This window comes from Meleagris gallopavo, chromosome 8 (genome assembly GCF_905368555.1).
Source record: "Meleagris gallopavo chromosome 8, MGAL_WU_HG_1.1, whole genome shotgun sequence".
Taxonomy (NCBI): Eukaryota; Metazoa; Chordata; class Aves; order Galliformes; family Phasianidae; genus Meleagris; species Meleagris gallopavo.
Window position 1 is genome coordinate 22,518,432 of NC_139411.1, and position 27,541 is coordinate 22,545,972.

Genomic DNA, 27,541 nt, shown 5'->3' on the forward strand with positions numbered 1-27,541 from the left:
AAAGCATCGTGCCTGTTCACACATCCCATTGGCCACGTCCCTCTGATGATGGAGGCAGTGCAGTAGGACGCGGAGTTGTTTTTCAGCTGGAGGCAGACCTCCCTTGAAGCAGTGGTCACCATGGGGAAACCTATTTTTCTCTCCTCCCAGGCGGAGTGCACTTGGCTTCCAAATGCCGTTTGCTGGAGGTGGTTAGCACCGTTAATAATGTGGATGATGCAGGCCACCTACAGAGAGGTCTGCTTTGTGCTGCTGTGTATCTGCGTGTGGAGCTCGTGGGACCAGAGCACGCTTGAACTGTGCTAGATTTGGAAATAGTTCTGTGAAGCATCGAAGGAAATTCGTTTAACGTTTACAGCAAAGTAGTTGAATTTACAAGGCCGGCTGTTTTCAATAAAAAAAGAAAAGGTTGGATGTAAGTTTACAGCTGAACACTGTTGAAGCCCAGGTTTTTGTGCAGTAGCACATCTGTGTGTGCGTCCTGTTAAGCTGAGCCCCCGCTGCCATGTGGGGATGGGGCACAGTGCTCGAACGGGACGGCTCCTTTCTGTCAGCAGAGCTGCATGTATGGTCTGCTGTATGGGAGGAGAGCTGGCCCCTCTCATCTCACAGCTGGGTTCGTGCAGAGCGCGGCAGGAGGGCTCTCACGCTTGGCCTGCTGGGAACGGGAGTGACTGGGGATCAAGCCTGGGTCTTCCTGTGTGAGATTGTTTAATTTGATAAGGATTGTTTTAGGATGTTCTAAAAAGCAATAATTAAAAGATAGGGTTGTTTTTTCTCTGTGGGATGCGAAGGTAAAAGCGTTTCATAAGCCATGTGGCCAGTCCAGCTGTGAGATCAAAGGGAATTTGACTTTTTTATCCTCTTGCTTGCTGGAATAACGATACCAACAAAATGAATGTTTCAAGAGATGCATCTAAATGTTGTTATTCAGACCTAATCCCCCTTTTTCCTCAGTGCAGACTCCACTTTGGGAACATGCCTTGCTAACTACCACAATGCTAGGATATTTTGTCTGCATCTTGATGGGACAGTTTGATTACCAGATTTATTTTAGAAGTTGATCAGCATTTCTCTCCCCTAAGCTGCACGGTGGTTACTGAACTCGTCTGCTTTTCTACTGTCATCTCAGTTTTGAATCGAGCCCCAGTAGGCAGTGACACCAGGCTAACAAAAGCGGGCTGTAAATCTTTGGTGGTCTCCATTCACATGGCACTCTCTTTCCTGGACAAAGGGGTGCCACGCTGCCTCCAGGGATGGTGAACAAGGGCTGGATGTCTTGGGGGAGGCATCTGGGACAAAGCTATTTGGGTAGATGGGATGCCACCTGACAAAGGGGCTGAGGTTTAAAGAGGGATTCTGTTAGGGCTCTTAAGAACAAAAAGCACACCAAAAGAAACCACAACTGAAAACTACTTTTGCAGGATGTGACCAGGGTGGGAGGAGGTGAAGGGGGACTCAGCCATTCTTGGGGAGCTCTGATTTAAACCCAGAGGGCAGAAACAAGGGAAGGAGGGAAGGATGCACAGATGGCTCATTGTTTTGTCTCTCTTGGCATTCTTGCACTGCCAAAGCAAAGGGCAATTGTTTTTAAAATCCCTGTTGCAAAGGAAGCTGTTTACTTTTCAGCTTTTGCTCATCCCTGAAGATACAAACTGTAAACCAGTGGGGCTAGACATTGTCACTCTCTTGTTTTGGAGGGCAGTGCTCTGACCAAAGGCACGGAGCAGCTGTCAGGCAGCATCACTCTGTAGGAGACCAGTAAGGAGCTGTAGCAGCCAGGGAGTGCAGGAGGCAAGGGGATGCACAACGGGGACTGGTGCGGAGCAAGTACCCAAGTGATGAAACGTGGCATAAACCTGCAGCCATACCCAGCGTGCAATATAGTCCTCTTACAGCATTTTATTTTTTGTAGCAGATGATTTGTTAGTGCAGAGCAATGGTCTGCCATTCCTATACTGTTATTCTCTCTACTGGTGCTGCTCCTTCCCCCGCCTCCCCTGTGGATTGTTGTGGCCTTTCTGGAGCAGGGGCCTTTTTTGGCATAGTCGACAAAAATAAACCATAAAGGCTGCTGTTGTTATGAATAAGGCTCAACGGGGGAATTTTAGCAGTAGAACTACAGCAATATAATTATACTGGTAGACTGGTTACAGTAAATTTCCTCATGAAGACAAGCCTTAAGTTGACATTTCCTAGCTAAGTTGAATCCATATGTATAATGTTATTACACAAAAAATAATGTGTCTCTGGGCCTTGAATTCTTTTTTACCCAGAAGAGTAATGTTAAGCAGAAAAGCAAAGAGGTTTGTGTTCAGAGATGGATGGGGATTTTCTGTAACAGAACTGCCGTGATGAGTTGGATGCTGAACTTTGTTTTACTGTGTAGGTTATTCCTTGGAAATCAAGCAGGAGCATAAGGAGTACTTGTGCTTCTTGTACCAAAACCGACGTGGTACTGAAGCATGCAGTAAGTTAACATCTCCTAGCTTCACTCCTGTTAGTAAGAGAAGTTGATCCAGTGTGCAGTTTCCATAACTGGTTTGGCTGAGAGGCACAACAGTTTACCTTTAGGTGTAATCCTGGCTCCCTATGAAATGAGGAGGGGAAAAAATGTTTTTTCCTCCCTTGCTTGTCTTAAAGAGGCCAAGATTTATTTTATTCTCTTGTTTGTTTTGGTTTTAATCTTGCAGCAGGTAGAGTATGTGTAGTGTTTTTGTAAGTCAGGTATTTATTTCTAAAAATCAAAAATATCAGCCTTAAATGTCTGCTTCTGGAAGGTTCTAACTAAGTTTCTAAACTTCCAAAGGAATGATAGTCTTTCAGGAGAAGCTTAAGACTTAATGGCAGATTAATAAAAAAACTAATAATAATACAGTGGACTTTTCCTTGCAGCTGTCTCTTTCTTTTTCTTTTTCTTTTTCTTTTTTTTTCCTTCCCTTTTGGGAACCTTTCATCAGTGATGTGGGATGCTCTTTTCCCTGGAATTACAGCTCATCCCCCAAGGTTGTTTCCATACTGTTGAGTTGGTTAAAACTTCTGATGGTGCTCATTAGTATTTTTCTAATTTTTTTAATGCACTCTTTGCAACGAAGTAAGACCAGGTACCACCTCAGCAAGTAAGGAAGCGTCTTAATTTCTGTAGCTAATGAAGTAAAACATCAAGGCTTGGGTTCCAGATCCAGTAGGTAACACAGCTATTTAATCTCCAGTTGAAATTTGGCCTTCAGTTTCCTCAGAGCTCCTAAACACCTTTTGTGCTTTAAGCTCATTGGTTGCACTGCTGAGAACTTAATCGTACAGGAATCTTAAAATGTGCTGAAGGCTCTGATGAAGTTGTTTCCTATGTTTTTCTTTTATCCCTGCTCTTAAACCAGTGGCGAAGTAACGGGAGTAATGCTGTGGTACGTTTATACTCTATGTAACCTGTTGGAGCCTGAGATTTCTAGGCAGTGCTGCAAACAGCCAACTAGCTGTAGCTGTCAGTGTAGTTTCTAGCTTTGGGTTTTTCTCTTATTCTTTCCACCCTCTGCCGTACTGCTTTTGAAAGCCTCCTTTGTTATGCGAATGGATTCCTCCCAGCAGCTGCAGAACTTTCCACAGTAGGAGCTAGGAAGGAGCCAGCAGACACTGCGAGGAAAGCCGGTGCCCTTTTTGCAGCTGCTCACAGCAGTGCCGTCCTCCCCAGCCACGCTGACTGCCGCTGGCCTTTCAGTTACGTCATCTCAGAGCCGAGCCGCTAGGTGAAGTTTTTGAGATATTTGAAGTTTATTTTTTTAACTAGCTATTCTGTGCAGCCCTCTAATCACTTGATTTCATATGGGTATTTTTTTGAATGTATGTTTTGGAAAACAGAAGGGCGGAATGATTCGGTCTTGTTAGTTTGGTGGTGGCTGGAGTAGGAGATCAAACCATTGCCAGCTGGTGCGGCAGCATCGTTGTGCCACAATACAGAACATAAGAAGAGTACTGCCCTCACGTAGACATCTTTTTGCTGGGGTAAAGGGTGACGTATTCCATGCAGCCTCCTGTTTCATATTTTGGTGTTTTAGTCATTTCCCACTTTCAGTATTTGCTCATGCTGTGTAGAATATGGAGTTAATTTCCCAGCTTTTCTGTGACCTTTACAGCCAGAATATACAAGCAGTTACTATATCATCAGTGTGTCACATTACCATCTGAAGTGGGGAAACAGTGTTACTTTACATACTACAGAATGAAATTTTGAAGGAACTCAAAGTAACTTGTGGAGGATGGCAGGGTGGTTGCACTACCCTGTGCTCCCAGATGCTGTTTCAGGACTGCAGAAGTATTGTGCCGCTCCTTGCTTAGTGCTAATAACTAAGCAGATCTCTTTGGCACTGACAGACCGTTACAGCCTTCTGCCCTTAATCTGCACGCATACTGTTCGTGCAGGTGTGACTGTGTGCTGACACTCTCCAGAATGAGGGGATAATGCTTCCAAGCCCCTATGGCTCAAAGGGACTAACTCCAGCAGTGAAGCAGAATCCTGTCCTTCCTTCAGATACCACTACTTTCATGGCAGGGATAGCCAAACCTCAAGAAGCAACCCCTAAGTTGCCTTCATTTGCAGTTGAGCACATTAAAGTAACCTGAAAACTGACAGTGGTTTACTTCAAGCCTCGTTCTGGGGCTTGAACTGGTTCACACGTGGTTGGGTAGGAGTTGATAGCAGCAACTGCTTCTGTCACAACAAGGTTAGCATGTGTGTGAATTATCAACTGTGGTCCTGTTCGTTTGGGTTTGGATGTGGTGCCAGTAGTGAAAGTTCCTACCTGTATTCTTGGCCGTGATGTTTTGCTTTATTGCTTTCTCTCTGGTTAAGGCCTGCTTGGAGAGGTGGCTTCCACAGCCTTGCAGCATCCAGCTCCTGCGTTTTTGATGGCTGTCATTATTTTCCATCATATCACTGCTGAATGTAGATCAGTAAAGCAGAGCTGTTTTCATCCTCACCAGCAACAAAGCAATTCACAAACTTCCCTCAGAAAACATACACTTGGGTAGGTGTAAGTGGGTCCTACATGAGTATTTCAGAAAGCTGAGAAACCTGCTTGCAAAGAGCTACATCTGTTTGGATTTAGACGTCAGAATAATTCTCTAAGAACAACTGCAATTGTTCTTTCTAGAAAGGTTTTCCATTTAACTGATGGCAAACACATTTGATGCAACTTACTGCAAAATCCATCTCCAAGCAACAGCTCTGAGATAGCAGTTGCTGGACTTCTTGAGCCATGTGTTGCTTACTGCCTGACCTTGATTTTACGTTAATAGAAATCTTTGAGCATGTGTTCTTTTCGCATTCATATTTTCCCTTTTTCTGTGGGAAGCATTTTCTTTAGGCAAGGTAGAAAAGAGTCCAGTAAAGCTCTCTGTGCGCAGGTTCAGGGCAGTGAGAACTTGTGGAATTTCCTGCTGGGCACGCTGAAGAGATAACCATCTGATGGCCAGATAAAAACATCTGACAAATGCAGGGACTATTGTTTTTCTTCAAAATTGATGCTTTTTTGATGCTAAGAGACAATCCAGGAGAATATGGGAATAAGCAGGTGTGTTTGGGCTGGAGTTTTCCTGGGTGCTTTTTAAGCCTTTTGTGTTGGGGGGATGCTGTGCATACCGTCAAGGCTCTCAAATGAAACTTTTATATGGTTTGACAGCTGAACTAAAAACAACCATTTCCTGTTAGGCAAGATGGTGGAAGTACTGGGAGGGTCATTTCTTTTTCCCTTAACTTCTGGAATCTGTGAATGATTTGCTTGTGGTGATGGGACATGGTGCAAGTGCCTGGGGTCTGAATTCAGGAGACTGAATCTGAACAGTCTTACCTGGGGCACTGCAACCAGTGCCCTAACCTGGAGATGAGATGTTGTTCCAGGCTTCCACTTGGGTTTCAGGCATATGACCACCCTTTGTGATGCTGTTCACAGCCAGATGTGAGCAGCAGAAGGGAAGTGGCCTCTATTTTTCTCAGGGAAAACCTGTGAAGTCTGACACGTCAGCTCACTTGTGAAATGCCCCCAATGCTTTTTTGTTGCTCTGTGTTGCTAACAGTAATATCCTCACTAGCTGATAGGAGATCCCCTGGGATGGTTGCTCTCATAGAGCCATGGGTCTGTCTGCTTGGGTTTATCCAGCTTCTCCAATGACCCACCGCCCCAGTGGACTGGGACCCCCTACTGCTCAGAGCCGTGGACGCACAATTGCTGGAACTTCTTTTTTGAGGTAGAGTTAGGACTACGATGAAAATAAAAGCAGCTTTTACTGTTGCCAGAGTTAGGAATGTTAGTGGTATTGTATTTCTGCAGCCTTCAAAACAACAGCAGAGTGGCTCACAAACAGCAGAGCAGGAGGCTTTGTCTTGGTAGAAGACATTGAGAAATGCAATAGAGGAGTCAAAGCTAGAGGGAGCGTGAGAGTTTCCCCAGAAGTTGATGTGATGGAGCTGAAAACTGAAGCTGGGCTCACTGAGTGGTGCACCATGAGCCTGCCCTCACTTCCCTTCCCAGAGAAACACCTTTTATCTCACTGCAGTTGCTGGGAGCAGGGTTGTAACTCCTGAAAGCTCATTCCTAACTATTTTCACAGACTCTGAAAGAGCTTTCTTGTTGTTCCCTGGCTGAGATTAATATAGAGAAGGGCCGGTGTTTCCCTATGCAAGCTCCCATTCTGGGGGCTTGTACGTCTAATATATTTATATATGCTTACTCTTACACTCTTGAAAAATAAACACTCAGTACACTCTGCTCCTTGTCCAGTGCTGTGTTGCTTTTCGAAGCAGCATTTCAGAAATACCGCCATTTCACACTGCAACAAAGCAAATCTTTTCTACTTCCTTGCAAAGGAGAGAATGAAAATGCTTTGGCAAATAGCTTCGATTTAAACTGAAAAGCCTCTGGCTTTCGGAGCTGCCTTTAAAGCAAAGGGCTAGTTTGGCTTTTGATCCTCTTAAGCTGGCTTATTTGATGTGAAAAACGCCCTGGGTACTGCTGCAGAGGGAAGTAGCCTTTCAGTTCTCTGTGTGTGGCTTCGGGAGGGGGCTGGCAGTGTGGTGGGGGGGGCTGGAGAGGCTGCTGGCGCAGCTCTGTAAATAAAGGGGCCTCTATTTCTTTGGATTCTTTTGCTGGAACTAAATATCATGGTCAGTGCAACTCTTACCTCATTAAAGGAACAAGCCAGACGTCTTCAGCCTGTGTGCAGCGCTGCACTGGGCTCTGTTCTGTTGAACAGATTTGCTGAGTAGATAAAGAGTTTTAAACCAAAGAACGGCGTGCAGTATATGACCTTGGCTTTCAAACGGTTTGTTTTTGTTCATGTGACAAAAAAAAGGTTTTGATATTAAGTGTAGGTTTGGATTTGACTTGGCAGGTACCGGAGCCTTCCATTACCACTGTAGCCATAATATAAAACTATCTGATGGATGCCAGTGGGCAGCAGCAAGCCAAGAATTTCTCCATCACTGTTTGTTTTTGTGAAAACTCACATGGCTGTTGCAGAGCTGGGCTGGTGATAGAGGTGATGCCCTCTCTTGTCGGAGGGGCAAAGCAGCGGATGGCAGAACACAAACCAGGCTGTCTCCTTGTGCTTAGTATCTTTGGGGGAAAATGAGGATTTTTTTTCTCTTAGTGTTGGGGGATGGTTTAAAATAAAAAACAACAAAGCCCTTTCACTCAAAAGTGCAGGGCTCAGCAGAAGCAAGGCATAGAGCAAACTATGTGAAATATTCAGATGTGTTAGTACAGAAACTCAATGCTGTGTTGCAACTTCCAGTTTATGTACCTGGGGCTATGCATGGATACAAAATGTGCTTTTTGAATTTTCCTTCTGGCACATGTGCTGTCAGTGCGTTGGTTGGTTTGGCACTGTGGTATTCCTGTAGAGCTGAGACGCTTCGGGACTTTTGTATTGAAACTGTATTGCTGAAGAAATGGTGCATGGTGCCCTTCAGGGTTGGGGTGGAGAACTGAGCTGGTTGTTGTGTGAACTGGACACCTTCAGATTTAGAAGGAGAAAAGCAATAGTAATAAAAATACAGAAGCCAACCAAAATAAAGGAAAAGAAACCTCTTCAAAACCATCGCCCCGGTTTCCATGTCCCTTGTTCACAGAGAAACCATCACCGAGAGAGCTGAAGGCTTGCCAACGTAGAACCAAAGCCTGTAATAAAGAGGTATTACCTGCAGGGTTTACTCAGGAGCTGGGGTCAGGCTAACCTGGGAACAGCATGGGTGCTTTCCTGTCCGCTTGGAAAGAAGAAACAAGGAGGGAGCGCTGTGCCGCTGGATGAATGGGAAGGCCATGAGCACAGCTCACTTCTGTGTGCCCTAGCAGGATGCCCGGAGAGTGTTTTGCAGGGCTGTGCATTCAAAACCACTGTGCGCAACAGCTAGGAGGAGTGTTAGTTGGGTTATCTTCTTCCCCTCCACCCCAATTTTCTGTGGGCTTGAGGCTTATTCAGCCTCTGTCTTTTGGAGGAACAATTTATTTTTAGCTTGCTGGTTGATGGTGGCCAGCCTGAAGAAGCTCAGTGATGGAGTTTCTTGGAAGTTTTGTGAAAATTGGGAGCTGGGGTAAGGAGCTTGAGTTTGAACATCTGCAAGATGCAATGCCTTTTAGTGTGGTTGCTCAGCATCCCACATGTCCCTGGGATACCCTGCGAGCAGGGGCAGTCCTGGGAATCCTGTATTTCACAGAATCACAGAATCACAGAATTGTAGGGGTTGGAAGGGACCTCTAGAGATCATCGAGACCAACCCCCCTGCCAAAGCAGGTTCCCTACACAATTTCCGTGTGGAAGTGATGCAGTGTCCTAGTGTGCATTAACTTGTTTATGGGGTCTCACTTGATGAGCTCCCCTGTTGCAGATAGGTTTCATGTCTGGGATGGGTGCACCATTTGTCTCGTTGGTAAGGTTTGAACCAAAAGGAAAACAGGTGATTTGGGGAAAGAGCAGCTGCCCACTGCCCAGATAGGAAGGGTCTTCTTACCTTTGTGTGGGATCAAATGCTGTTTCCTGGGCCTTCCACTCTCAAGGTCCATATGTCTAATGGCCTTTAGCTTATAACAGGGCATTCTGGGACCTGAGGCTGCTAGAATATCCATCGTGTTGGATTCCTGCCATAGTCTTGTCTCAGCTTCTGGTGAATTCAGGATTTATTCCGGGCTACTTTGTAATTGAACTGAGCGTCTGTAGGAAAGACGACCTCAGAGTCGGCAGCTGGGCATAAAATTGACTTCGTATATGGTGTGGCTGGATCCTGGGATTGAAGGATTTATGGACAGTTGTTCACTGAGAGATTTTATGATAGCTGTTAGAACTATTCTTGACTAATTTTCAAATAACATACTTTTTTGGAAGAATAAAAGCAAAAACTTTGGCAGAAAATGCGAACTGAAATTGACTACCCTCATTGCATTCTGAAGGTTAATACTTCTTTCATTCTATGGAAGACTTGTCTGAATTAAACAGAAATGTTTTTTTAAACTATCACAGGTTTTTAAAGTCACCTGCCACAGATGTTCAAAACCAAGTAACTAAAATGAAATGAACTCATATCAAAGACTTTATTGATGAATTGCTTTGAACAACTGTACAATGCAGGGGAATTGCATGTATTTAAAATTGCATCCTAACAAAGCAGTGTCTCGTCAACAGCCTGTGACCATTAACTATTCTAAAAAAACTTAAATCCAACTCTTCAGGGATTCTAAAGATCTTAGAAGGAAACTGACTTACTGTTCATTTACTTATCTTTTATTCTATGTATCTTCTTGCAGTTCTTCTCTTTTAAGGCTCCTGTGTTGTTTATGAAACAAAAATCTGTGTGAGTAACATTGCCTGTCAGTTTTGCCATTTTGCAACTATTGGCATGTTGCTGGCCAGCCTTGTTCCCATAGCTCATTTTGTTTTAAATTTGCTCGAAACCCACCTGAACTCTTCTATTACTCAATAACTTGCTTAAGGATCAATATAAAACATGTGTGGTCTTCTGTTAAGAGGTTATTTCTGCCTACCCCTGAAGCAGGGAGATCTGTGGAGTTTAAAGAACAAAACACAAAAGCAAGATTTATTCAAAATGAGACTGTTGTTTCAGAACTTGCCTTGAAAGGAGGAAATTCAATAGGAAGCCATCTTACTTTCCAAAAAAATTAACTGTGTAAGTTCAGCTTGAAGGCTTTTTGTTAACTTTGATCCTTTCAAAAACTGACCCATTCATAATGCATTGCAGTTTATGGTGAATGCTTTTTCCTGGAATCAGTCCCTGAATATTACCTACTTCGAAGCATTTTTGTTTCTCCCTCTGTGAAATACTTCTGTTTTTCTTTTGCTAGCTGATACGTGAAACTAATATAACACAACAGGGATGCTTAATGTACAAAGTACAGCTTTGAATTTACAAGGCCATCACCACCCTGTACCAATCTTCTTGGCAGAGCTGCATGCGGGATCGCAGCATGCAGGTTTTGCTGCCCATCCAAATTCCACTCTAAGATCCCTGGTTGTCCGGTTATTCAGTAAGCTCTTGTTTTATTGTAGAACCAAATGTAATTATTTGGCTTATTGCTTAAAAGTACATTTGTTTCCTAAAAGAGGTTTTATGTGTACCAAATGACCGCTATAAAATGTGTTACCTGCTGTGTTTTTGGAGCATTTGCTTCTGTAGTGCATAAAATTCAAATTCTTTTTCGAGGATTATATGTACAGAAACAAAAGTAGGCACACTTGCATATATACACAAATAAGTATTTATTCGCTATATTGTTTTCTTCCCTTTCTATGGTAAGTATCTGACTTTCCCTAGCAGCCCTCTTGCTTTCAGGCAGAGCTGTTCATTATCTCTGTGGGCTATTCACGGTTGGGCTCTGTCCCTGGGTGTATTACTTAACTGTTTTTCTTACCTTATCTTCAAGTCTACCGCAAAATTTTCCTTGAAGAGTCTTCATATTAAAGCTGCTTTGAATCATGAAGGAGGTGCATTGATGCTTAAATTTGATCAATTTTAGCACTTGCCATTAGTCAGGGTTGCTATAAAGCATGTCTGCTCCAAACAACCTTGTTACTGTTGGAACGCTCCTCCCAGCACTTGGAAGCAGTCATGGCACTGCTAGTGATCTGTGTTTTTCAAATGGAAAATGCTCTCATCGCTTTTCTGACTGCTCCATTTGCCTGAATTTACTGGAGGCACAATGTTAACACTTTTGTGCATTGTATCTTCCATGTGTGTCAGCAAGGTAACAGCATCCAAGACATTCACAAAGCTTCTCCAGAGAATTTGCCAATGTTGAACAAGTAGATTTGAGTTTGCAGAACAACACTGGCTTATGAAAGTTTCTGTGAGGTGACTTTGTGCCCAGCATAAATCCTTTTCTTTTTCAGATCTGCTTTCTTGGAACACCTACAACAAATGAGATAGGGGTGTGATGACAGTGCTAGGAAGAAAACTGGTGTCCCCACCTTGCTTTTGGAGTTTGTGAGCCTAGATATTTGTCCATGAAATTTCTCATTTTCACAGACTAAATGCAGTAGTTTTAGCTGTTGGGGACTTGGATCTTTCCTGTATGTAGGAATGTAAAATACAGGATTGCAAAGGACTAGATTTGTTGAAGCAAAGTAATATGCAGCATCCTTTATTTGCTCCTTTTTTGTTGTTTTCCTGATGCTCCTAATATGAATTTATTCTCCCGGGGAGACCTTGTCAGACCAAACCAAATAAACTGACATCTGTCTCCATCAACTTGGGGAATGGCCAAATGTCCTGATTTATGAGCCATAGTTGTCGTGTTTAATGCTTTTCCTCTTATGTCCTCCTAGATACAGAAAGGGAAGGTGTACAAGCGTTTTGGTTTAAAATAAGGTTGCAGCCCACTTGTGAATATGCAGAAATTTGAGTTCAGAAGAATGGAATAACATTTTCTGTTGTGTACTTTGGTGTTCCCGTTTAAGCAAGTGTATTAGGGCAGCTATCTGTGCAAATTTTGCAACTTTCTTTTAAAAACAAAATCAGGCTGCTAAAAATCATACTTGTCACCCAGAAGTTAAGATGATTCTGGCTGAAAACATTACTATGGTTGTTATCTTTGAAATTATTACATCTGCTAAACTATCCATGTTATGCCATTTGAGCTAGCATAGACTGAAAAAAGAGAACGTGAGTGCTAATGTTGAAGGCTGTTCTCATTAACAAAAATATATTCTGACTTTTCATTTTTTGTTCCTTACAGGTTTACAGGAACAGATGGACCAAGCGGTTTTGGATTTGAGTTGACATTTCGACTAAAGAGAGAAACGGGGGAGTCGGCTCCACCTACCTGGCCAGCAGAGTTAATGCAAGGCTTAGCAAGATACGTCTTCCAGTCAGGTACTGCAGGGTTCAATCTGTTACTTCACATCTTGTTGCTTTCATTCAGAAGGGCTGCATCTGTCATACGGTGCTACAGTCGGGTCTCACAGTTAATCTGTCAAATCTTGAGAGTTTTTTTTGTGTGTGATCATTTGACCAAAAGCATTGGGTCTCTTCCATCAAGCCCTCCTGTTGGGTACAAAATCCAGCTGCTGTTTGGATAATTTAAGATCATTGATATTGAGAAACTGAAGGTACAGAACAGTTAGTAATTATGGGAAAGGAACGGTATAGCGACTGGCACTCATGGTGTTCATTTCAGCTCTCCCATTATGAGAGAAGATAATGTAAGTATCTCGCTTGTTTATCTTGAAATGGCTCAGGAGCACACATCTGATAAGGTCTCATTTGTCAGTAGAAGGGCTATAACTTCTGAAACAGTTGGTTTCACTGATCTGTGCAGCTGAGTAGCGCTAGCCTAGTGTGTAAATAGGAAGATGGGAAAGACATGAAAGTTATAATAGATGCCAGGGCTGGGAAGGCTGAAGAATTGGTGCTGAAGAATCAGCTGCGCTTGTAGAGACTTACTAGAAAGTTAAAAACCATCCAGCTATTTTGTTGTGCCAGTCAATTGGATATTAGTTTGTATGGTGAGAAGGTGAAGATCTGTGGAGTGGCTGAGTGCGTAATGTACTTGAAAGGCACCCTTAACTGCACGAGATCTGAATAAAAATATAAGAACTTTTTTAACCTAGCTTCAGGTCCTTTACAGGTAATAATCATTTATTTGGAAGGTACTTTGAATTTGTAGTGTTTGGTTGGTTAATAAATTGCTGAGTAACTCCTGATTCCACTGCTGGTTTTCAGCCAGCTGGCTGACTCTCAAAAGGGAGAGGTCCAGGTGCAAACAGGATTGCTCTGGTAACTTGTATACTGGTAAGGCAGTGGTAACTCTTGTGAGGTGTTTTTTCTAAATATTGACTGACAGAGACCAATGTCAGCACAGGTTATTGCTTGTCTTCATACTGGGAATGTCTTTTGTTGAAGTTTAAAATGATATAATAATTTTTGTAGCCTTTGTGGTGCAGCTATCTTCTCCAATTGCCATTTATGTTTGGGCACACCTATTGTAGTAGTAATGCTGAATCACAGCCTGAAGCAGTGATTGAGCACTTGGTGGGAAGGTGGGGCCAACCCAGAGGAGCTCAGGTGCAGGCAAAGCAACTAAGTGACTGGAAGGAGTGCAGCCAGGATCCACCCCTCCCCAGCCCTCATTTAAGTGTTGGCAGTGGAGGTGAGGGCATCTCTTGCTCTTTTCCTTCATTTCTGCATCCATGGCTGCTGCACTTTGGCTTGTTCTCCTTTGCTGCAGCCAAAGACTTTGCCACCCTGCTATTATCGTGGTACTTTCCACCCATTGCAGCTGTAATCTTTTGATTTTTTTGCAGCTCTTCAGCATCTGAGTTCACATTACTGTAATGGTTTTTATCATTGTTTGAGGTTCTCATCCTGCCTAAATTGTACAGGACGTTAACTTTTTAGTACTTGACATTCATACTCTTATTTTCTGTGTCTGGACTGCAGGATCTGGAAGAAAGCATCTGACTCTAACGTTTCCCCTTCAGGTATAGCATACAATAAGTTATGTATTAAACTGTATTACATATAGAACTCTTTATGTAGTCTTTAACATTACCGTAGCAGGGACTACGGTACAAACTAATGTCAGCGCCTTATATTTGCATGTTAAACAATCTCTAGTAGCACAGTTGCTTGTCTCAATCTTTCCCTGAATGAGAAGATGTATGTGGAGTGAAATGAGATTTAGCAGGACAAAAGGTAGGATGAAAGTCTCAGAGTGTGAGCTGGTGCTGAGGGCAGAAACTTCCCTGGTTTGTCCAGCAGCCCTGGAACAGCTCTTCCTGGTAGATGAGGCACCACTTTCTGCTTCTTGGTATTATTGAGCCAGGGAAAGTGTTAAAATGCTGCTTAAAAGAGTTTTACCAAGCAAAGGATTGTTGTACTGGAAGATTTCTCAAGTTTCCTGCACTGATGCTGTCTCAGCTTTCTGACTTCGGAGCAAACTGTTTTTAGACTGGAAAGAGCAATTGATTGTACCCATGTGTGTTGGGCTCTGCCGTGAACTTTTAAGTGCCTTCAATATTATCGTCTGCTTATCCATGCTGATTTTGACTATCTGCTATGACTTTTTAAAAGCACTGCTCAAATATACTTAATAGTTTCTAGCCTCCAGGTATTTTGCTCTCAACTTACATTATTAAAAGAAACCCAGAGTATGTATGAATCATAAATCGACCCCTTTGAATATGAAATTGAGTATGAGCCAACAGTACGCTCACCATGCAGCAGGCAAACCACATACTGGGTTACATTGAGAAGAGCATGACCAGCAGATTGAGGGAAGTTATTACCTCTTCCACTTGGCACTTGGAAGGCCTGGCATAAAATACTGGATCTGGTTTGGGGCCTCACAGTGTGAAGGGCTGAGAAACCAGAGTCCTGTAGAGCTGAGAGGCAAGAGTGTGTAAGCTGGGAGGTGTGCTGGTTTGGTCTCTGGGAAGGTAAGGGTTGGCCTAGCAGGAGTCAACAGCTGTTGGAAAGGTAGCTACAAGATGGAGGGCTCATTTTTGGTTTTAAGTTGGTCTTTTACGAGACTTCATTGCTCAGACTTGAAACGTCAGACTTGAAAAACTTGAAAGCTGCCAGGTGCTTGGAGGGGTGGTGTTTCCAAAACCCAATCAGCATTAAGCAGGATGTAGCGCTATTGCACTGTTTAATTTGATGAAAGGTACCTTTTTGCTCAAGTTCTTCTGACTGTGCCATTTGGAGCAATTATCAAATGCAACAACAACAAGCATTGTTTGACTCCAGTGTACCTACCTCATTGTTTGCTTGTTTAAAAATCTGTGGCGACTCTTTAGTGCTTCAAATTGTCTTGGCTCATCAAGTATTTCTAAGACTACTTGAGTAATGCTTGTTAATCCACTCATAACAAGCAAGAAAAAAACTAAAAAACTGGCAGGAACTTTTTGGGTAGGTTCCAGGCACTTTGGCTTGTCAAACGATTGTTTACTTCGAATGCTGAGAGCTTAACTCTTATCTCTTGTATAACAAGCCAGCATTTTGGTTATCATAGATGTGCTTTGCTGGGTCCAGTAGTAGTTATGGGAGCGTAAGATGTAGGTACGCTCTTGCTGAGCCTGAGTATTTTCAGCTGGCAGTGATTGAGCCGAAGACTTATCTAGCAGCTACTGCTGTCTTAAATCTTGTTACTGTGTACTAGCATTTCAAAATGTATCTTGTTGCAGGTGATGTATTTTTGTTACAAAGGCTGTTAAGGAAATGAATGTTGTTTAATTGTTTCCATCTCTCCCTCTCTGTGGCTGTACTTCAGTGTCTTCTGCATTGGATTTCAGATCTCCTTGAGCCTTGGCTGCCCTGTTCACTGTAAGGAACACTTGATGCTTTGTGCTTTTGATTAAATGGCACTGTTTCTCCTCCTTCAAGAAAACCAAGTTTGCAAGTCTTAAAAGTTTTTGTGGCTTTTTCTGTTCTTAATTTTATCACTGTTTGACCATGACCACAAATTCCAACTCTGTTATTTTTAGTTTGCAAAAAGAAACAACCCTACAAACCTTGAAAACGAAACTTTGCACAATTCAGTGACCTTAACTTCTTGTCATGGTTCGTGACTATACTGGGAATGTCTGTTGGTAGAACCAATTTATGCTTACAGTTGTTAACTCCTTAGGTACTGCAGAATTAGAGTGCTTGATTAATATAGAGTGGCCATGGGTTTTATTTTCCTGAAATTGAAATCTGTCATTTTTTTCTCTCTGTGCTGAAGTTTGTTTTCAAATATATGCATTGTGTGGGCAATATATTGATGCAGCATGGAAAAAAATGTATTGTTTGTATGAGATCTTGCTGCTGTTGTGTTTCCTGTGCTGAAAGAGAAATCTAAGGTCTAAGGTACCTAAGCTCTAAGGTACAGATTTTGGAGAACTTGTCCAAAAAACAACGACATGAGCTTTATAATTAATCAGTTAGACTTTGGCACCTAAGCAATCAGTAGGAAGACATTTAGGGAATAATGGAAGTTCCTGCCTGGATTTATCAAGAATAAGTGGAAATAAATTTGTATCATAGTAATAGGCACTATAGGAAACAAGGAACGTTAGTTAGTTAGTTGGTAGCAGTGAGACTTTGGATGTAGTAACATGTAACAGGTATGTGAGCAAGCCAAGAAAATGTGATCTTGATAAAAAGAAGGGGATGCAATACTGGTTAGATGTCTTAAGTAGTTGTCTATGTGTTGTCATCAACCACAGAAGATGGGTAGATTTGGGATTCCTCTGAAGTCTGTACTAGGGCTGATGCAATTTGGGATTGACCAGGATGATAAAATCAGAGAAGTGCAAAGTATCCTGACAAAACTTGCAGCAAAGCACTGTATTGCTTGGGATGGAGTTCGAAGTGAACTTAGCAAAGTAAGGAGATGATCTGGAATGCGTGCGTGCAGGAAGCTCGGTAGGGTGCAACAAGTGCAAGTTCCCATGCTTCTTCAGGAATAACCCAATGCACAGTTACGGGCTGGGGACAGACAGGGCAGGGCAGCAGTTTTGCAAGGAAAAGAAAACAATTGGGAGTTGGTTTCACCAATGACCTATACCTAAACCAATACTGTTCAGTCTGAGAGGGAGGCAGAATTGTCTAATGCATAAATAGAACTGTTCTGTATTTTGCATGGGGTACCTACAATACACTGCTGTCACCTCCTCAAGAGGAAATGTAGAACATTGGCTCCTGTTTGGGGCAAAAGGCTTCAAGTCAGATACATCCCAGTAAAGTCTGCAAGAGGGCAGTAAGAATGATCTGGAGGTCTGGAAAATATGACCTAAGGAGGAATGATCAAAAGAACGGCATTTGTTTAGTCTAGGGAAGAGAAAATGGAGGGTAGATGGGAGAACAGTCTTCAAATATGCAAAAGGCTGCTGTAGGGAATGAAGTAATATTTTTCTCTGTGTGCCAGCAGGATAGGAGAGAACTGACACTGATGATGTTTCTGTAAGGTAGGTTCACAACTTGTCATTAGGAAAATCTTCACTAGGTCAGCAGTAGGGAGTTGCTTGTGTCTGGGGAACTGCAGAATAGTAGTAACAAAATATACAGGCAAAGGAAGCGTGTCAGATGCAGTTTCCAGATGATGATTTAATGGAGATTTCAGCCAATTACTTCCGGAGAAAGTTGCTTACATGCAGGAGAGGCAGCTGTCAGATCTTAGATAACCTTGACTAAATAATTCCCTAGCAAAGTGTATTACACCTTTTGCAAAGTGTGTTGGACAGATCTGATCCCAGCAGATGCAAAACAAGTTATACATGTTGATAGCAGTGTGTCAGCAGTTACCAAACCAACAGTAGATTATGGGTTATTTTCTTTACAAGCATCTCTTTTGGCATGTCTGACCCTCTGCACTTCACTATGAGGGATTCTCTTTCCAAAAGATTAGGTATGAAATGTCCTCAATTTATTACCGTGAAACCTGTAGGAACTCAGTATCTCTGAACTCCTGTCCCATTCTGCTGTGGATCAAGTCCGTGGGCCAACTTTCCAAAGTTACTAGAAGGGAAAGGATACTCAAAAGCACCCAATGCACCACAGGCTTGTAAGCCTTCAGAAGCCAGGTTGCAAAGCAAACTCACGCTGATATATCTAGTTACCTCTGACAGACAGTGATTTCCTCAGGTAGAAATTCCTGTCTGATGGATAGTTTGTAGTTTGAGGAAACCCATACGCTGTTCCTGCCTGTGTCATTATTGCACTGAATTGATCTGAGTGTATTGTACCAGCTTTGCTGCCTCAGTTTCCCTTCTGGCAATTGAGCGTGATTGTGAGAGTGGTAAGAACTGCAGCTGAAGATGCTCTCTTATTCAGCAGTTTTCCTCTGATTCAAGTTAGTTTAATCCCAGCCACAGAGGCACTTTGCACTTGACAGGCAGTATAACTTTTACACTGAAAATGAGACTCAGTAGGATTAAGTGATTTGGCTGAGGTTGCAGACCTGAAGCCATTACACTAGCGAATGCTTTGACACCTGTTGCCCTTGCTTAACCACTAGACCTCATCTTCAGCTCTTCAGGGGTTTAGCAGGCTTCAGTGTGTAGCCTCAATGACTCTTTCCTTGCTGACATGTTTTCAAACACTCTCAACACTAGCCAATTTCTGTGTGTAAAAACAAAACAAAACAAACTCCTCGCTTCCTTGAATACAAATGAGGCTTGTCTAGCTTGTTTGTCCAAGTTTATTTCTTCCCAATAGGATAACTAAAGCCAAATAAAATCTTCCAGTAATTCATAGATTTTTTTTTTTTCCCCTGACTGTGCCTTTATATGTTTTTAATCCTAGGCTGATTTATTGTTCTCTTCTGGTTGCTATGGCTCTGTAAAATATATATTTTTTTTATCATCTGTTTGTAATATTGACCAGTTTCCAATGTGGAGCTGGCCCTGGCTTCACTCTTGTATTCCAGGATTTTAGATTAAAAATGGGTGGATTAACTGTGTTTTTTACTCCACAAAGCAGTATAAATCAACATGAATTTCATTTCAGCAGAACCCATTACACAGTGAACTCTGTGCAGACACAGCAGTGCAGTGCCATTGTAGAGCAGCACCCAGCCTGCCGCTGCCCATTGGTGAGTAGGATACAGCTGGGCACGCAGGCTGTGTGCCTTGGTTCTGCACAGGGGCATGGAAACGTTCTGTCCCTGGATCCAATTTAACTTAAGTTTGTTGTGGCCAAAAGCTCTCATCATCTGATAGTTATTCAGTGGTCCATGAGAAATTGGTTGGGTTTTAGCCTAATTCCTCTTAGACATTTCCCATAAAACAAGCTGTTCTGTGAGCAAAGCGCACATCCTTTACGTATTTGCATCCTCGCTCCTCCCTGTCCCGCAGCGCTGCAATAAATCCAGTTCTCTGTGTGCTGCTGCCCATGAGCTCACCTCTCCAATATTTCCCACTCCCTATCTCCAAAACTAAGCCCAGCACGTCCCCCATCCTCCAGCTGGGAGCTGTGTGCTGTGGCCAGCACTGTGCGCTGTGCTGACTGCTGGAACCAGGCAGCTCCACGTGAGTCCTTCAGCAAGGTGCCTGGTGGGATGGGCAGAGCTCTGTCCTGGTAGGTGTCGCAGCAAAGCACTGGCTGTAGAGTGACCCAGCTTGTTTACTTCCCTTGTAGACCACAAAGCTTATACAGCACTGCTGTTAAGCCAGAGAAGCAGCTAATCAGTCGCTTCACACTGAATAGACCTCATGGAAAATAGTTTCATCTGTAGAAAAGATGCCTCTAAGAGGAGACAGTGTGTAGGAGTATAAGTACATGTTCTTTTGAAATATTGTCCCAGGATTGCACAGAGAAAACATTAAAGCTGGGACCACATTTATTCTTCCTGCTCAGGTTGTTCAAGGTCTGAAACATGTGGGCTGGCACTAACTGCTCACTGTGCCCGGCAGCCAAACAGTGCAGTGCAGGTGCTGCCAGGCACAGCTGGTAGAACTCGCTCACTTTGCCTGTGTGCTCCCATTAACTGGCCCAGAGCAGTGCCAGCTGCAGCAAACCCTCCTTCTGCAGCCTGTGAGACATCAGCTTGCCCTGACTGCCCTCAGCCTGTGCATGCAGTTGTAAGCCACCAGAACTTGTACCTGAGCTCTTGGAGCTAGGCACCTGCCCACTTTCCTCATGAGGCACCTCTCCAACAAGTTCCAAGAAGCCTTCTCACTGATCAGTCTTTGGCATCAAACTTTTTTTCTCTGATCTGTTTTGGCTGGGTTTTTTTATGCGACTATTCTGGGTTTGATCCAGCAGGACCTATTGAAACTGTAGTATAGCTGCTCTTTTCCATTCTCAAAGAAATGTCCAGTACCCTTGCTTGCTTTTTCTTAATGTCGTGACAGTCTTGCCCTCTAGCAGGACTCTAGAGGAAGCGTAGCAGTACTACTTGCACAGTGTCTGTGATGTTCAATACAGGAAAAGAGGGAGAGGATGGACCCTGGCATTGGTGGTGCTGAGGCTGGCGCATGGCTCAGCGTGCGGAGGTGCATCTACCTTCTCTAACAAATTTAAGTGTAATTTCCTCTTTGCAGACTTCCAGAGCTTAATGTTGTTTGTCATTTTGTGTGGCTGTGATTTTTGGGCACCCTTTGAGCACAGTGCCTTTCCCCATGCTTGTGAGGCAGGGACGTGTGCTCGTGGTGCTGAGGGAGGAAGGAAGCTGCAGTTGTTACAGAGGAGCTGTGGTGCCTACCTGGCAGTGAGCTGACACACACCTGGATGCCAGTCATTCCTGCAAGTCTTGTCTGGGCCAGAGAACTGGTTTCAGATCCTAGTGTTAAATTTTAGATCTTGGAGAGCAGGAAGTGATGAAGCAGAGCTGCAGGTGTGACAGCTGTGCAGCACTGCTGTCACCACATGGCTGGTATGCTCACTTGCACACTGCCCTGCTCTCATTCTTCTGACAGCATAAATGGAACGGCCTGACCTCAGGTTTTGGATGGCTGACTGTACTTGGTTTCCCTTTCTGCTCAAAACAGGCAGGGTGCTGCCTCTGTGCAGTACTTCAGATGTCTCAGCACAGGGCTCCATCCTGCCTTTTGTCACTCCTCCTACTGCTGCTGGGACCAAGCAACGCTTTCATTTAGTGCTTGCTGCTTTTTTCGTTGAGTAACGTCTCCCTGTGCTTTGCTTGGAAGTTGCACCAAATTGTTTTTTCTGCACTGATGCGAAAACCCCAATAGCCCTCTAGCCATGTTTGAAAAGTGCTGTGTGCTTTCTCGTGGACTGGAGGAGATCTGCAGCACTGCTGTGTGATACTGCCTTTTGCTTTGTCAGCACAGAGGGGATCAGCCTGGCCTGGGCAGGAGGATCAACAACTTCCTCACAACATCAGGAAGAGTTGTCCTGTGCCTTGCCAGGGAGCTGTTGTTGTTGCAGTGTGTAACTCCCAGCTGAACACAGTCTCTGACCTTCCTTTGCCCTGAAGGCTGTACTGACACTAAAGCACAGGGAGACTTTGTGCCAGGAGCAGAGGCACAGAAACTCTTTGTTCCTTATAAAAGACTGTTGAAATAGAGGAAAAGCTATCTTCCTTCTGCCTGTATAGCATTTCTAGGCAGTAAGCAAGGGATCTCTACACTGGCTGAAAGAAGAGGCTTGTTTTTAGCTACTGCTGCAGTTTAGATAAAGCAGGTTTAGGCCCAGTTTGTGTTGGCTGGATTTCAGCTGGTGCTGTCCATTTTAATTCTGTCAACCCCTGTCCTGTTGCAGCCTGGGAATTGAACTTGGCTCATTGCTTTTCAGCTGTTCAATACAGTTCATTCAGTTGGTTTATTTGGGGAAAAAAAAAAAAAAAAGTTAAAAGGATGTGTCTTTTCTGTGCTCTGCATCAATCCATGTGTCACGGTCTGCTCTCAAATGTCATGGATAGACAGAGCAGTGGCACTTATAAATGCAACCATACATCAGATTTGCAAATGCACAAGTTACTTCAGCCTATGTACTGCAAGTGGGCTCCCTGGAAGAGGGGGGTGGAGGGGAAGAAATAGGAGTGGATACCCAGAGAAGCCTTGATGCATCTTGGTGCAAGGCTATTGTGACAGCTGAGAGATGGAATGGCAGACAGCAGGCTTCATGCCCTGGGGACCTCAGGATGCTGGCTTCTGGTAGATGTTTATCAAGAGAGGTCATAGTTCAGGATCAGAATCAATCTCGCCTGTTTTCTGCCCAAGGTAGAGGGAAGCCTTTTCTCCATTCTACCCAGAGCATCCCTGCTACAAAAGGCTGAAGAGCACATGTGCTGGGGACCAGAAGAGTAGTTCTAACTCGTGGGTAAGGAAGCAAGGCAGAAGCTACACATGTTCCATCCAGCCTTGGACAAAGGCTCCAACTTTGTGCTGTGGGAGGAATGCAAGACAAAGGGCATGGCTCAGGGAATGCAGAAAACCCCCTCCTGCTGATGTGAGGTCCTCTGGCCTCTTACATATGAGGTCTTTGTCCCGCTCAGCCTTTTCTGGGAAACGGAAGCAGCCACTCTAGTAGTTAAGGGCTTCTGCATAGAATAGTGCTGCCTCCCCCTGTCAAGGAGCTGAAAGCCACAAAACAGGGATTGTTTTGCAGTCATAGGAGCATCCTCTTTTTCTGCCTGTGAAGTCATTTGGGATGCACAGAGAGTGAAGATTGCACAAACCAAGTAGTCTTATGAAAAGGACTTGTTTTCTTCCTTGACAACTACCAGCCTGTGTTAGATGAAACTGCAGAGGAGAGCAGACAGAGCTGGAAGTTGGCTTTGCTGTTACATATATCCTTCTTACACTTTCTATTGAAGATCTGTGAAGCAAGTGGTACTGAAATGGTGTGCTCTGCCTAACCTGCTCTGCACTCTGTCTGCCAGTGTGGTGGTATGCTGAGCTCATTACAGACCATCTTCTGACAGCTTTACATGCAAAGAACCTTTACAGCAGCCTGCTCAGCCAGGAGGCAGCAAATGGGCACAGCAGGGAAAGCGTTTTGTTCTTGGTGGGGAAGGGAACTGGGAGAGTGCATTCAGAGACTGCAGGCAGCCCAGAGCCTGTGGGAAGTGGACTCTTTTCCTTTTTCTTTGAAAACCTGAGGCTTAAAGAATCGCATTGGAACACATGGAATGGAGTTTCAAAAGGTGATCCAGAAACAGGCTAATCATTTTGCATTTGAGCCGTAATTATAGCTCTTGGACAGAGTTTGTGTTTCTCTTGCATTATTGTAATGAGCACGTGGAGCTCATCTAATATTTCTAATACTTGGTATAAATGTGTATAAATGCAAAGTTCCTTTGCTTCCCACCTTTCAGCCTCCTGCTTTGCCAAAATTAAAACAAAGCTTTGGCCCATGCAAGCTTTAAATTTCTGAAAACTTAAGTTAAAAGCAACCACTGAGAAACAGCACTATGGCACTCTCTAAGCTGTCTCATTCCTTTCCATTAGGAGACTCAGAACCAGCGTCAGGATAACTGAGTAACTTTTCCTGGGAGATTATGACGTGATTACAGGTGTTTGTGCACAGACTATCCTCCCTTTCCTGCCTTTTCTGTTGAGTAACTTTTACTTAAAGAGAAATCTTAGAGCAGTCTTGCAGTCTGTATGTGAGACTTCTGTCAGGCTGGGCATTAGAGCTGTGTGTGTCATCTTTGGCTCCTTCAGAGCAGGATAGTGCCTTAGTTTTTCAAATTCTTAAAAAGTTCTTTAACAGAAATCTAAGTACCTAGGGATGATCACAAGTGGCAACGGTCTTGTAGTGCTCCTGTATCCACCTAAACATACACTCGTCTTGAGAGCTTCCACATACATGAGTCTGTAAAAGGTTCCACAAAACAAAGAGCATTTTTCTCTACTGCATTTCTCCTCCCTCGCAAAGGACAACCTGAGTTTAGTGCTGTTGTACATGTATTTGTTCTGGCTGCACCTAGCTGAAGCGTTCGTATGGTTGTAAAACATTCTGACTTTTGTCTGTCCCAACACAGCATAGCGTCCTTAAATAATAGGCAAGCTTCTCTTCCAATTGACTCCATGTGGGACCGTGCAATCTGTAAATAAATTGTCATTAAATACCTATTTTGAGCCAGCCCTTAATCTGACAGGAAATCCTGCTGTATAACATCCTCTCTCTCCTGGGTCTCCACCCCACCCTGAGGCTATTCTATTACAGAAGCTATTGAAGGCATAATTATGATCCTTTGAAGAACTGCTGTAAAACACATCTTGCTCAGGTGGGAGATGCAGAAAGCTGGTGACAGCTCTGCTGGGCAGAGCTAGTAGGGTCCATCTGGTAAAAATGTGTGCAAGGGGTGGGCTCTGGGAGGCTGCTGCCACAGGGCCTCTGGGCTTCTCCTCACAGGCAGGAATTGCTGTGATGCCAAGGGGGAGGCTTTATCCACAGGGTTGGGACTGTCCCACCCAGGTTCAGTGCTTGACCGGTGCATCAATCCTGCTTCTCAGGGGATGCTTTGTTGGGAGATGCAGGAGGCAGGATGCGGGTGTCCCGCTAGTGTTGGAGGAAAGGAGAGCACACCAGCCATGCAGAACCTGGGGCAGATGGTCACGGATGACGAGGCGTAGAGAAATAAGAGCTTGGAGCAGGAGAGTTCGGTGGGGCTGTGAAAGAGCAGTTCACACACGTTTTTTTCTTTCTCGTTATGATGCCACACAGCCATATATTCCCTCCCTGTAGAGAATACCATGCAGATAGATCAGCAGACAGGTAAGAGCCAAAAGCATCACTAGGAATGCGTCCTGCTACAGACAGTGTTTCTGCAGCGAGGTGGCTGTGTGCTGCAGGAGGCTGCAAGGAGCAACGGGCAGCTTGGAGCTGGGGGAGGCTGCAGGAAGGTGTAGGAGAAGGGGGCTGGAAGAAGTCAGAGAGAGGACAGGGGGCCCCCAGCTCCCAGAGGGTGGGAGTGTGCCCTGGGCATGGGAGTCACTAGCTGGGAGCCTGTGTGAGAAATTCTCAGAGGCTGCAGTAATGGAAACTGTGCGTGTAGAGTTGGGCAGGGAGAGGGGGCCAGGCACGCAGATGCAGAGGGGATGGGAAAGAATTGTCCTGGGAAACAGAAGGGGCAGAGGAGGCCCAGAGCCCTGCTGGTTGTTGCATGATAGTACTTTAGCAGCTAAATTATTATGCTCTCCAGTGTCACGTAAAGCATCTGGGATCTGCATTGTGATGTGAAAACCAGTGTTTGTAACTCCATCAGGGGAAGCTGTGGCACAAAGAGATGCATTTGCCATCACCTCAGTGTGAGCGGATGGGTGGCAGTTCTGAGCAGTGAGGAGTGCTCTTTGTTCTGCTGGGATTACAGTGGGTTCTGCTTCTGGCCCCTCCACCTGACTTTCAGTCCAGGACTCTGAAGGGATCCGATAAGTTATATCCAAGCGTATAAGTTGATGAGTTCTGTTCAGAGGATCATTCCTTTTCCATGTTTAACCGCCAGGATTTAAAGAATAATGAAATATTTTCCACTTGCTGATCAACTTAAAATATCTGCTTTGCTCTTCTGTTTTCCAAACTTAGTCTTCAAACTTCAGAGGTCAAGGAGTCCTTACAGTGCTGATAATCTGTTTTTTCTCCTCACTCTTTTTTAAAGAACCGTTTGCCTAGGCCCCTTGTTTATAAAAGCCCAATTTGAATCCCTGCAGTGGAGCCATTGTTTAATTGTGCTCCGGGGATTGAATTCTTCCCAAGGCATCTTGTCTGTGCTGTATGTCTGCAGCGGGCAGCAGCCCCGTGTGAATCTGTGCTGGGGCTGTTCTTGTTTCCCAGACAGAGATATGGGCAGCAAAACTGAACTGTGCAGCACAAACATGGAAAAAGGGCTTTTTTTTAATGTAGTACAAATATATCATGGCTTGGACTCTACTAATTTCTTCTGTGTTCTTGAAACATTCTGCCTGAGCTAAAAATGAAATTACAAACTAATACTGCCAGCTGGTCCCCCAGATTATATCACAGTTGTTTTTCTCCTTTACCAATCTATTTGTGCAATTCTCTGTAGGTTAGGAAAGGAAGCAGACGCTGAACTTAGCATTAATTTGATTTTCACTGGATTATCTTAATTTAACATGACTGGTAAATGAGTCTGAATGAGCTCTTTCTTTATACGCTGTTTTTTGTGCTATTTTTTTGAATTTGTGTCTGTGTGATGAGTTGCAATAGCAGTATTGCTTTGAGATTTTTAGATAGTTTTCGTGTTTAGTCTCTTATAGCTACATATCTGCATGCATGGTCATATCCATTAGTGAGCTAATTAGAAATATATTAAGTAGCTCTGGTGAAAAGCATAGCTAATGCATTTTGACATTAGACTCTGTGTTTGCCCCTTGTTTCTCGTAATTAATTCTAGCTGTTCCATCTGCGAAGTGGTACTGATACACAGCATCAAATCTTACTTGTGACAGATTGCCAGACTACCTTTTTTTTTAAAAAAAAAAAAAACAAAACCAGACTGAATATTAAAAATGTGTTGGGGAAAATGCACTTATATAATAAATTATATGAGCCATGCATGAGGTAATGGCAATGCAATAAATTATATGATTTCTGCAAGTATCAGGTAAGCTGCGTTCAATTTCAATGTCTAGCTGCATCACTGTCATGCTGATCAGGAGCTCACCCGGGGCCTTTGTAGCATTCCTGTTCCCGAAAGCTTTGGACTCAAAATCTTTCTCTGCTTTTCTTTGCCCTCAGCTACAGAATTTCTGAGTGCTGCTGTCTGTTTGTTGCTGCTGACAGCTCAGCTGAGCAGTTGCTGTTGGACAAAGCCTGAAAGCTTGTGTAAGTGTTCAAGTTGCTGAGCAGTGCAGATAGCATAGGTCTGGCTTGCATGAGGAATGTGGTCACCTTGCTTGCATGCCAGCATACCCACTGCCATGCTCTGCTGTGAATTTATTAGATGTGTTTTTTAGACCAAGCTAGCACAGAAGTGACAGGAGTTGCGCCAAACATCATGCAAACTTGGAGGGCAGTGACCCAGGTAACTGCTGCTGTCACAGGGGAACAAGCAGGATTGTTCCTTTTGGCAGCATCTCACACAGCTCAGGAAAAAAAGGGACCTTGTAACCACTGGCTTTCTGCAGAGAAAAGAGGAATCAGAGACTTGCTTTAGAAGAATACGAGTGCAGCAGAACAGCTGTTTGCCCCAAATCAAGCCAGCTTAATGTCGAAGGACCAGGTTCAGGCTGTATGCCAGGCTGGGCATGGGCAGAAGAGGTGCTCTGAGTTCCCTTTCTGTCTCCTTGCTGGTGGAACAGCCTTAGCTCTGTTTTCCTTCATGCTGTTCCCTGTGCACGTACAGGAGGAGTTATTTGCCTCCCAGCTGCCCAAGCCTGCTCTCCGTACAGGGCAGCAAACTGATGGGGAGCATCTCTCAGGCTAGATTCAGCCTGGGGCAGCTTTGAGATGGAGCTCTGTTAGCTCCCAGTGCTTGTCTCAGTCTGCTGTCCTTTTCCACTTGCTCCCTGCAGTTATTCAGGGGAGCTAGGGCTCCTGAATAGATGTAAAAACAGCAGATTTAAAACAGAAATGGAAAATACAATGGGAAATAAGCCATTTCTCTGCAGAGCTAGCCAGTGCCTCTTGAGC

General features: G+C 44.0%; 1 protein-coding gene across 2 annotated transcripts in view; it reads left to right on the forward strand.

The window, feature by feature from the left end:
• SUFU (SUFU negative regulator of hedgehog signaling) overlaps positions 1–27,541 on the forward strand; it is an 87,307-nt gene that overhangs the window by 11,022 nt on the left and 48,744 nt on the right. For both annotated transcript variants that reach the window (XM_085229068.1, XM_010714640.4), the window contains exon 3: positions 12,237–12,373. In XM_085229068.1, the coding sequence (XP_085085194.1) occupies positions 12,237–12,373 (137 nt within the window). The remainder of the gene's footprint in view (positions 1–12,236; positions 12,374–27,541) is intronic.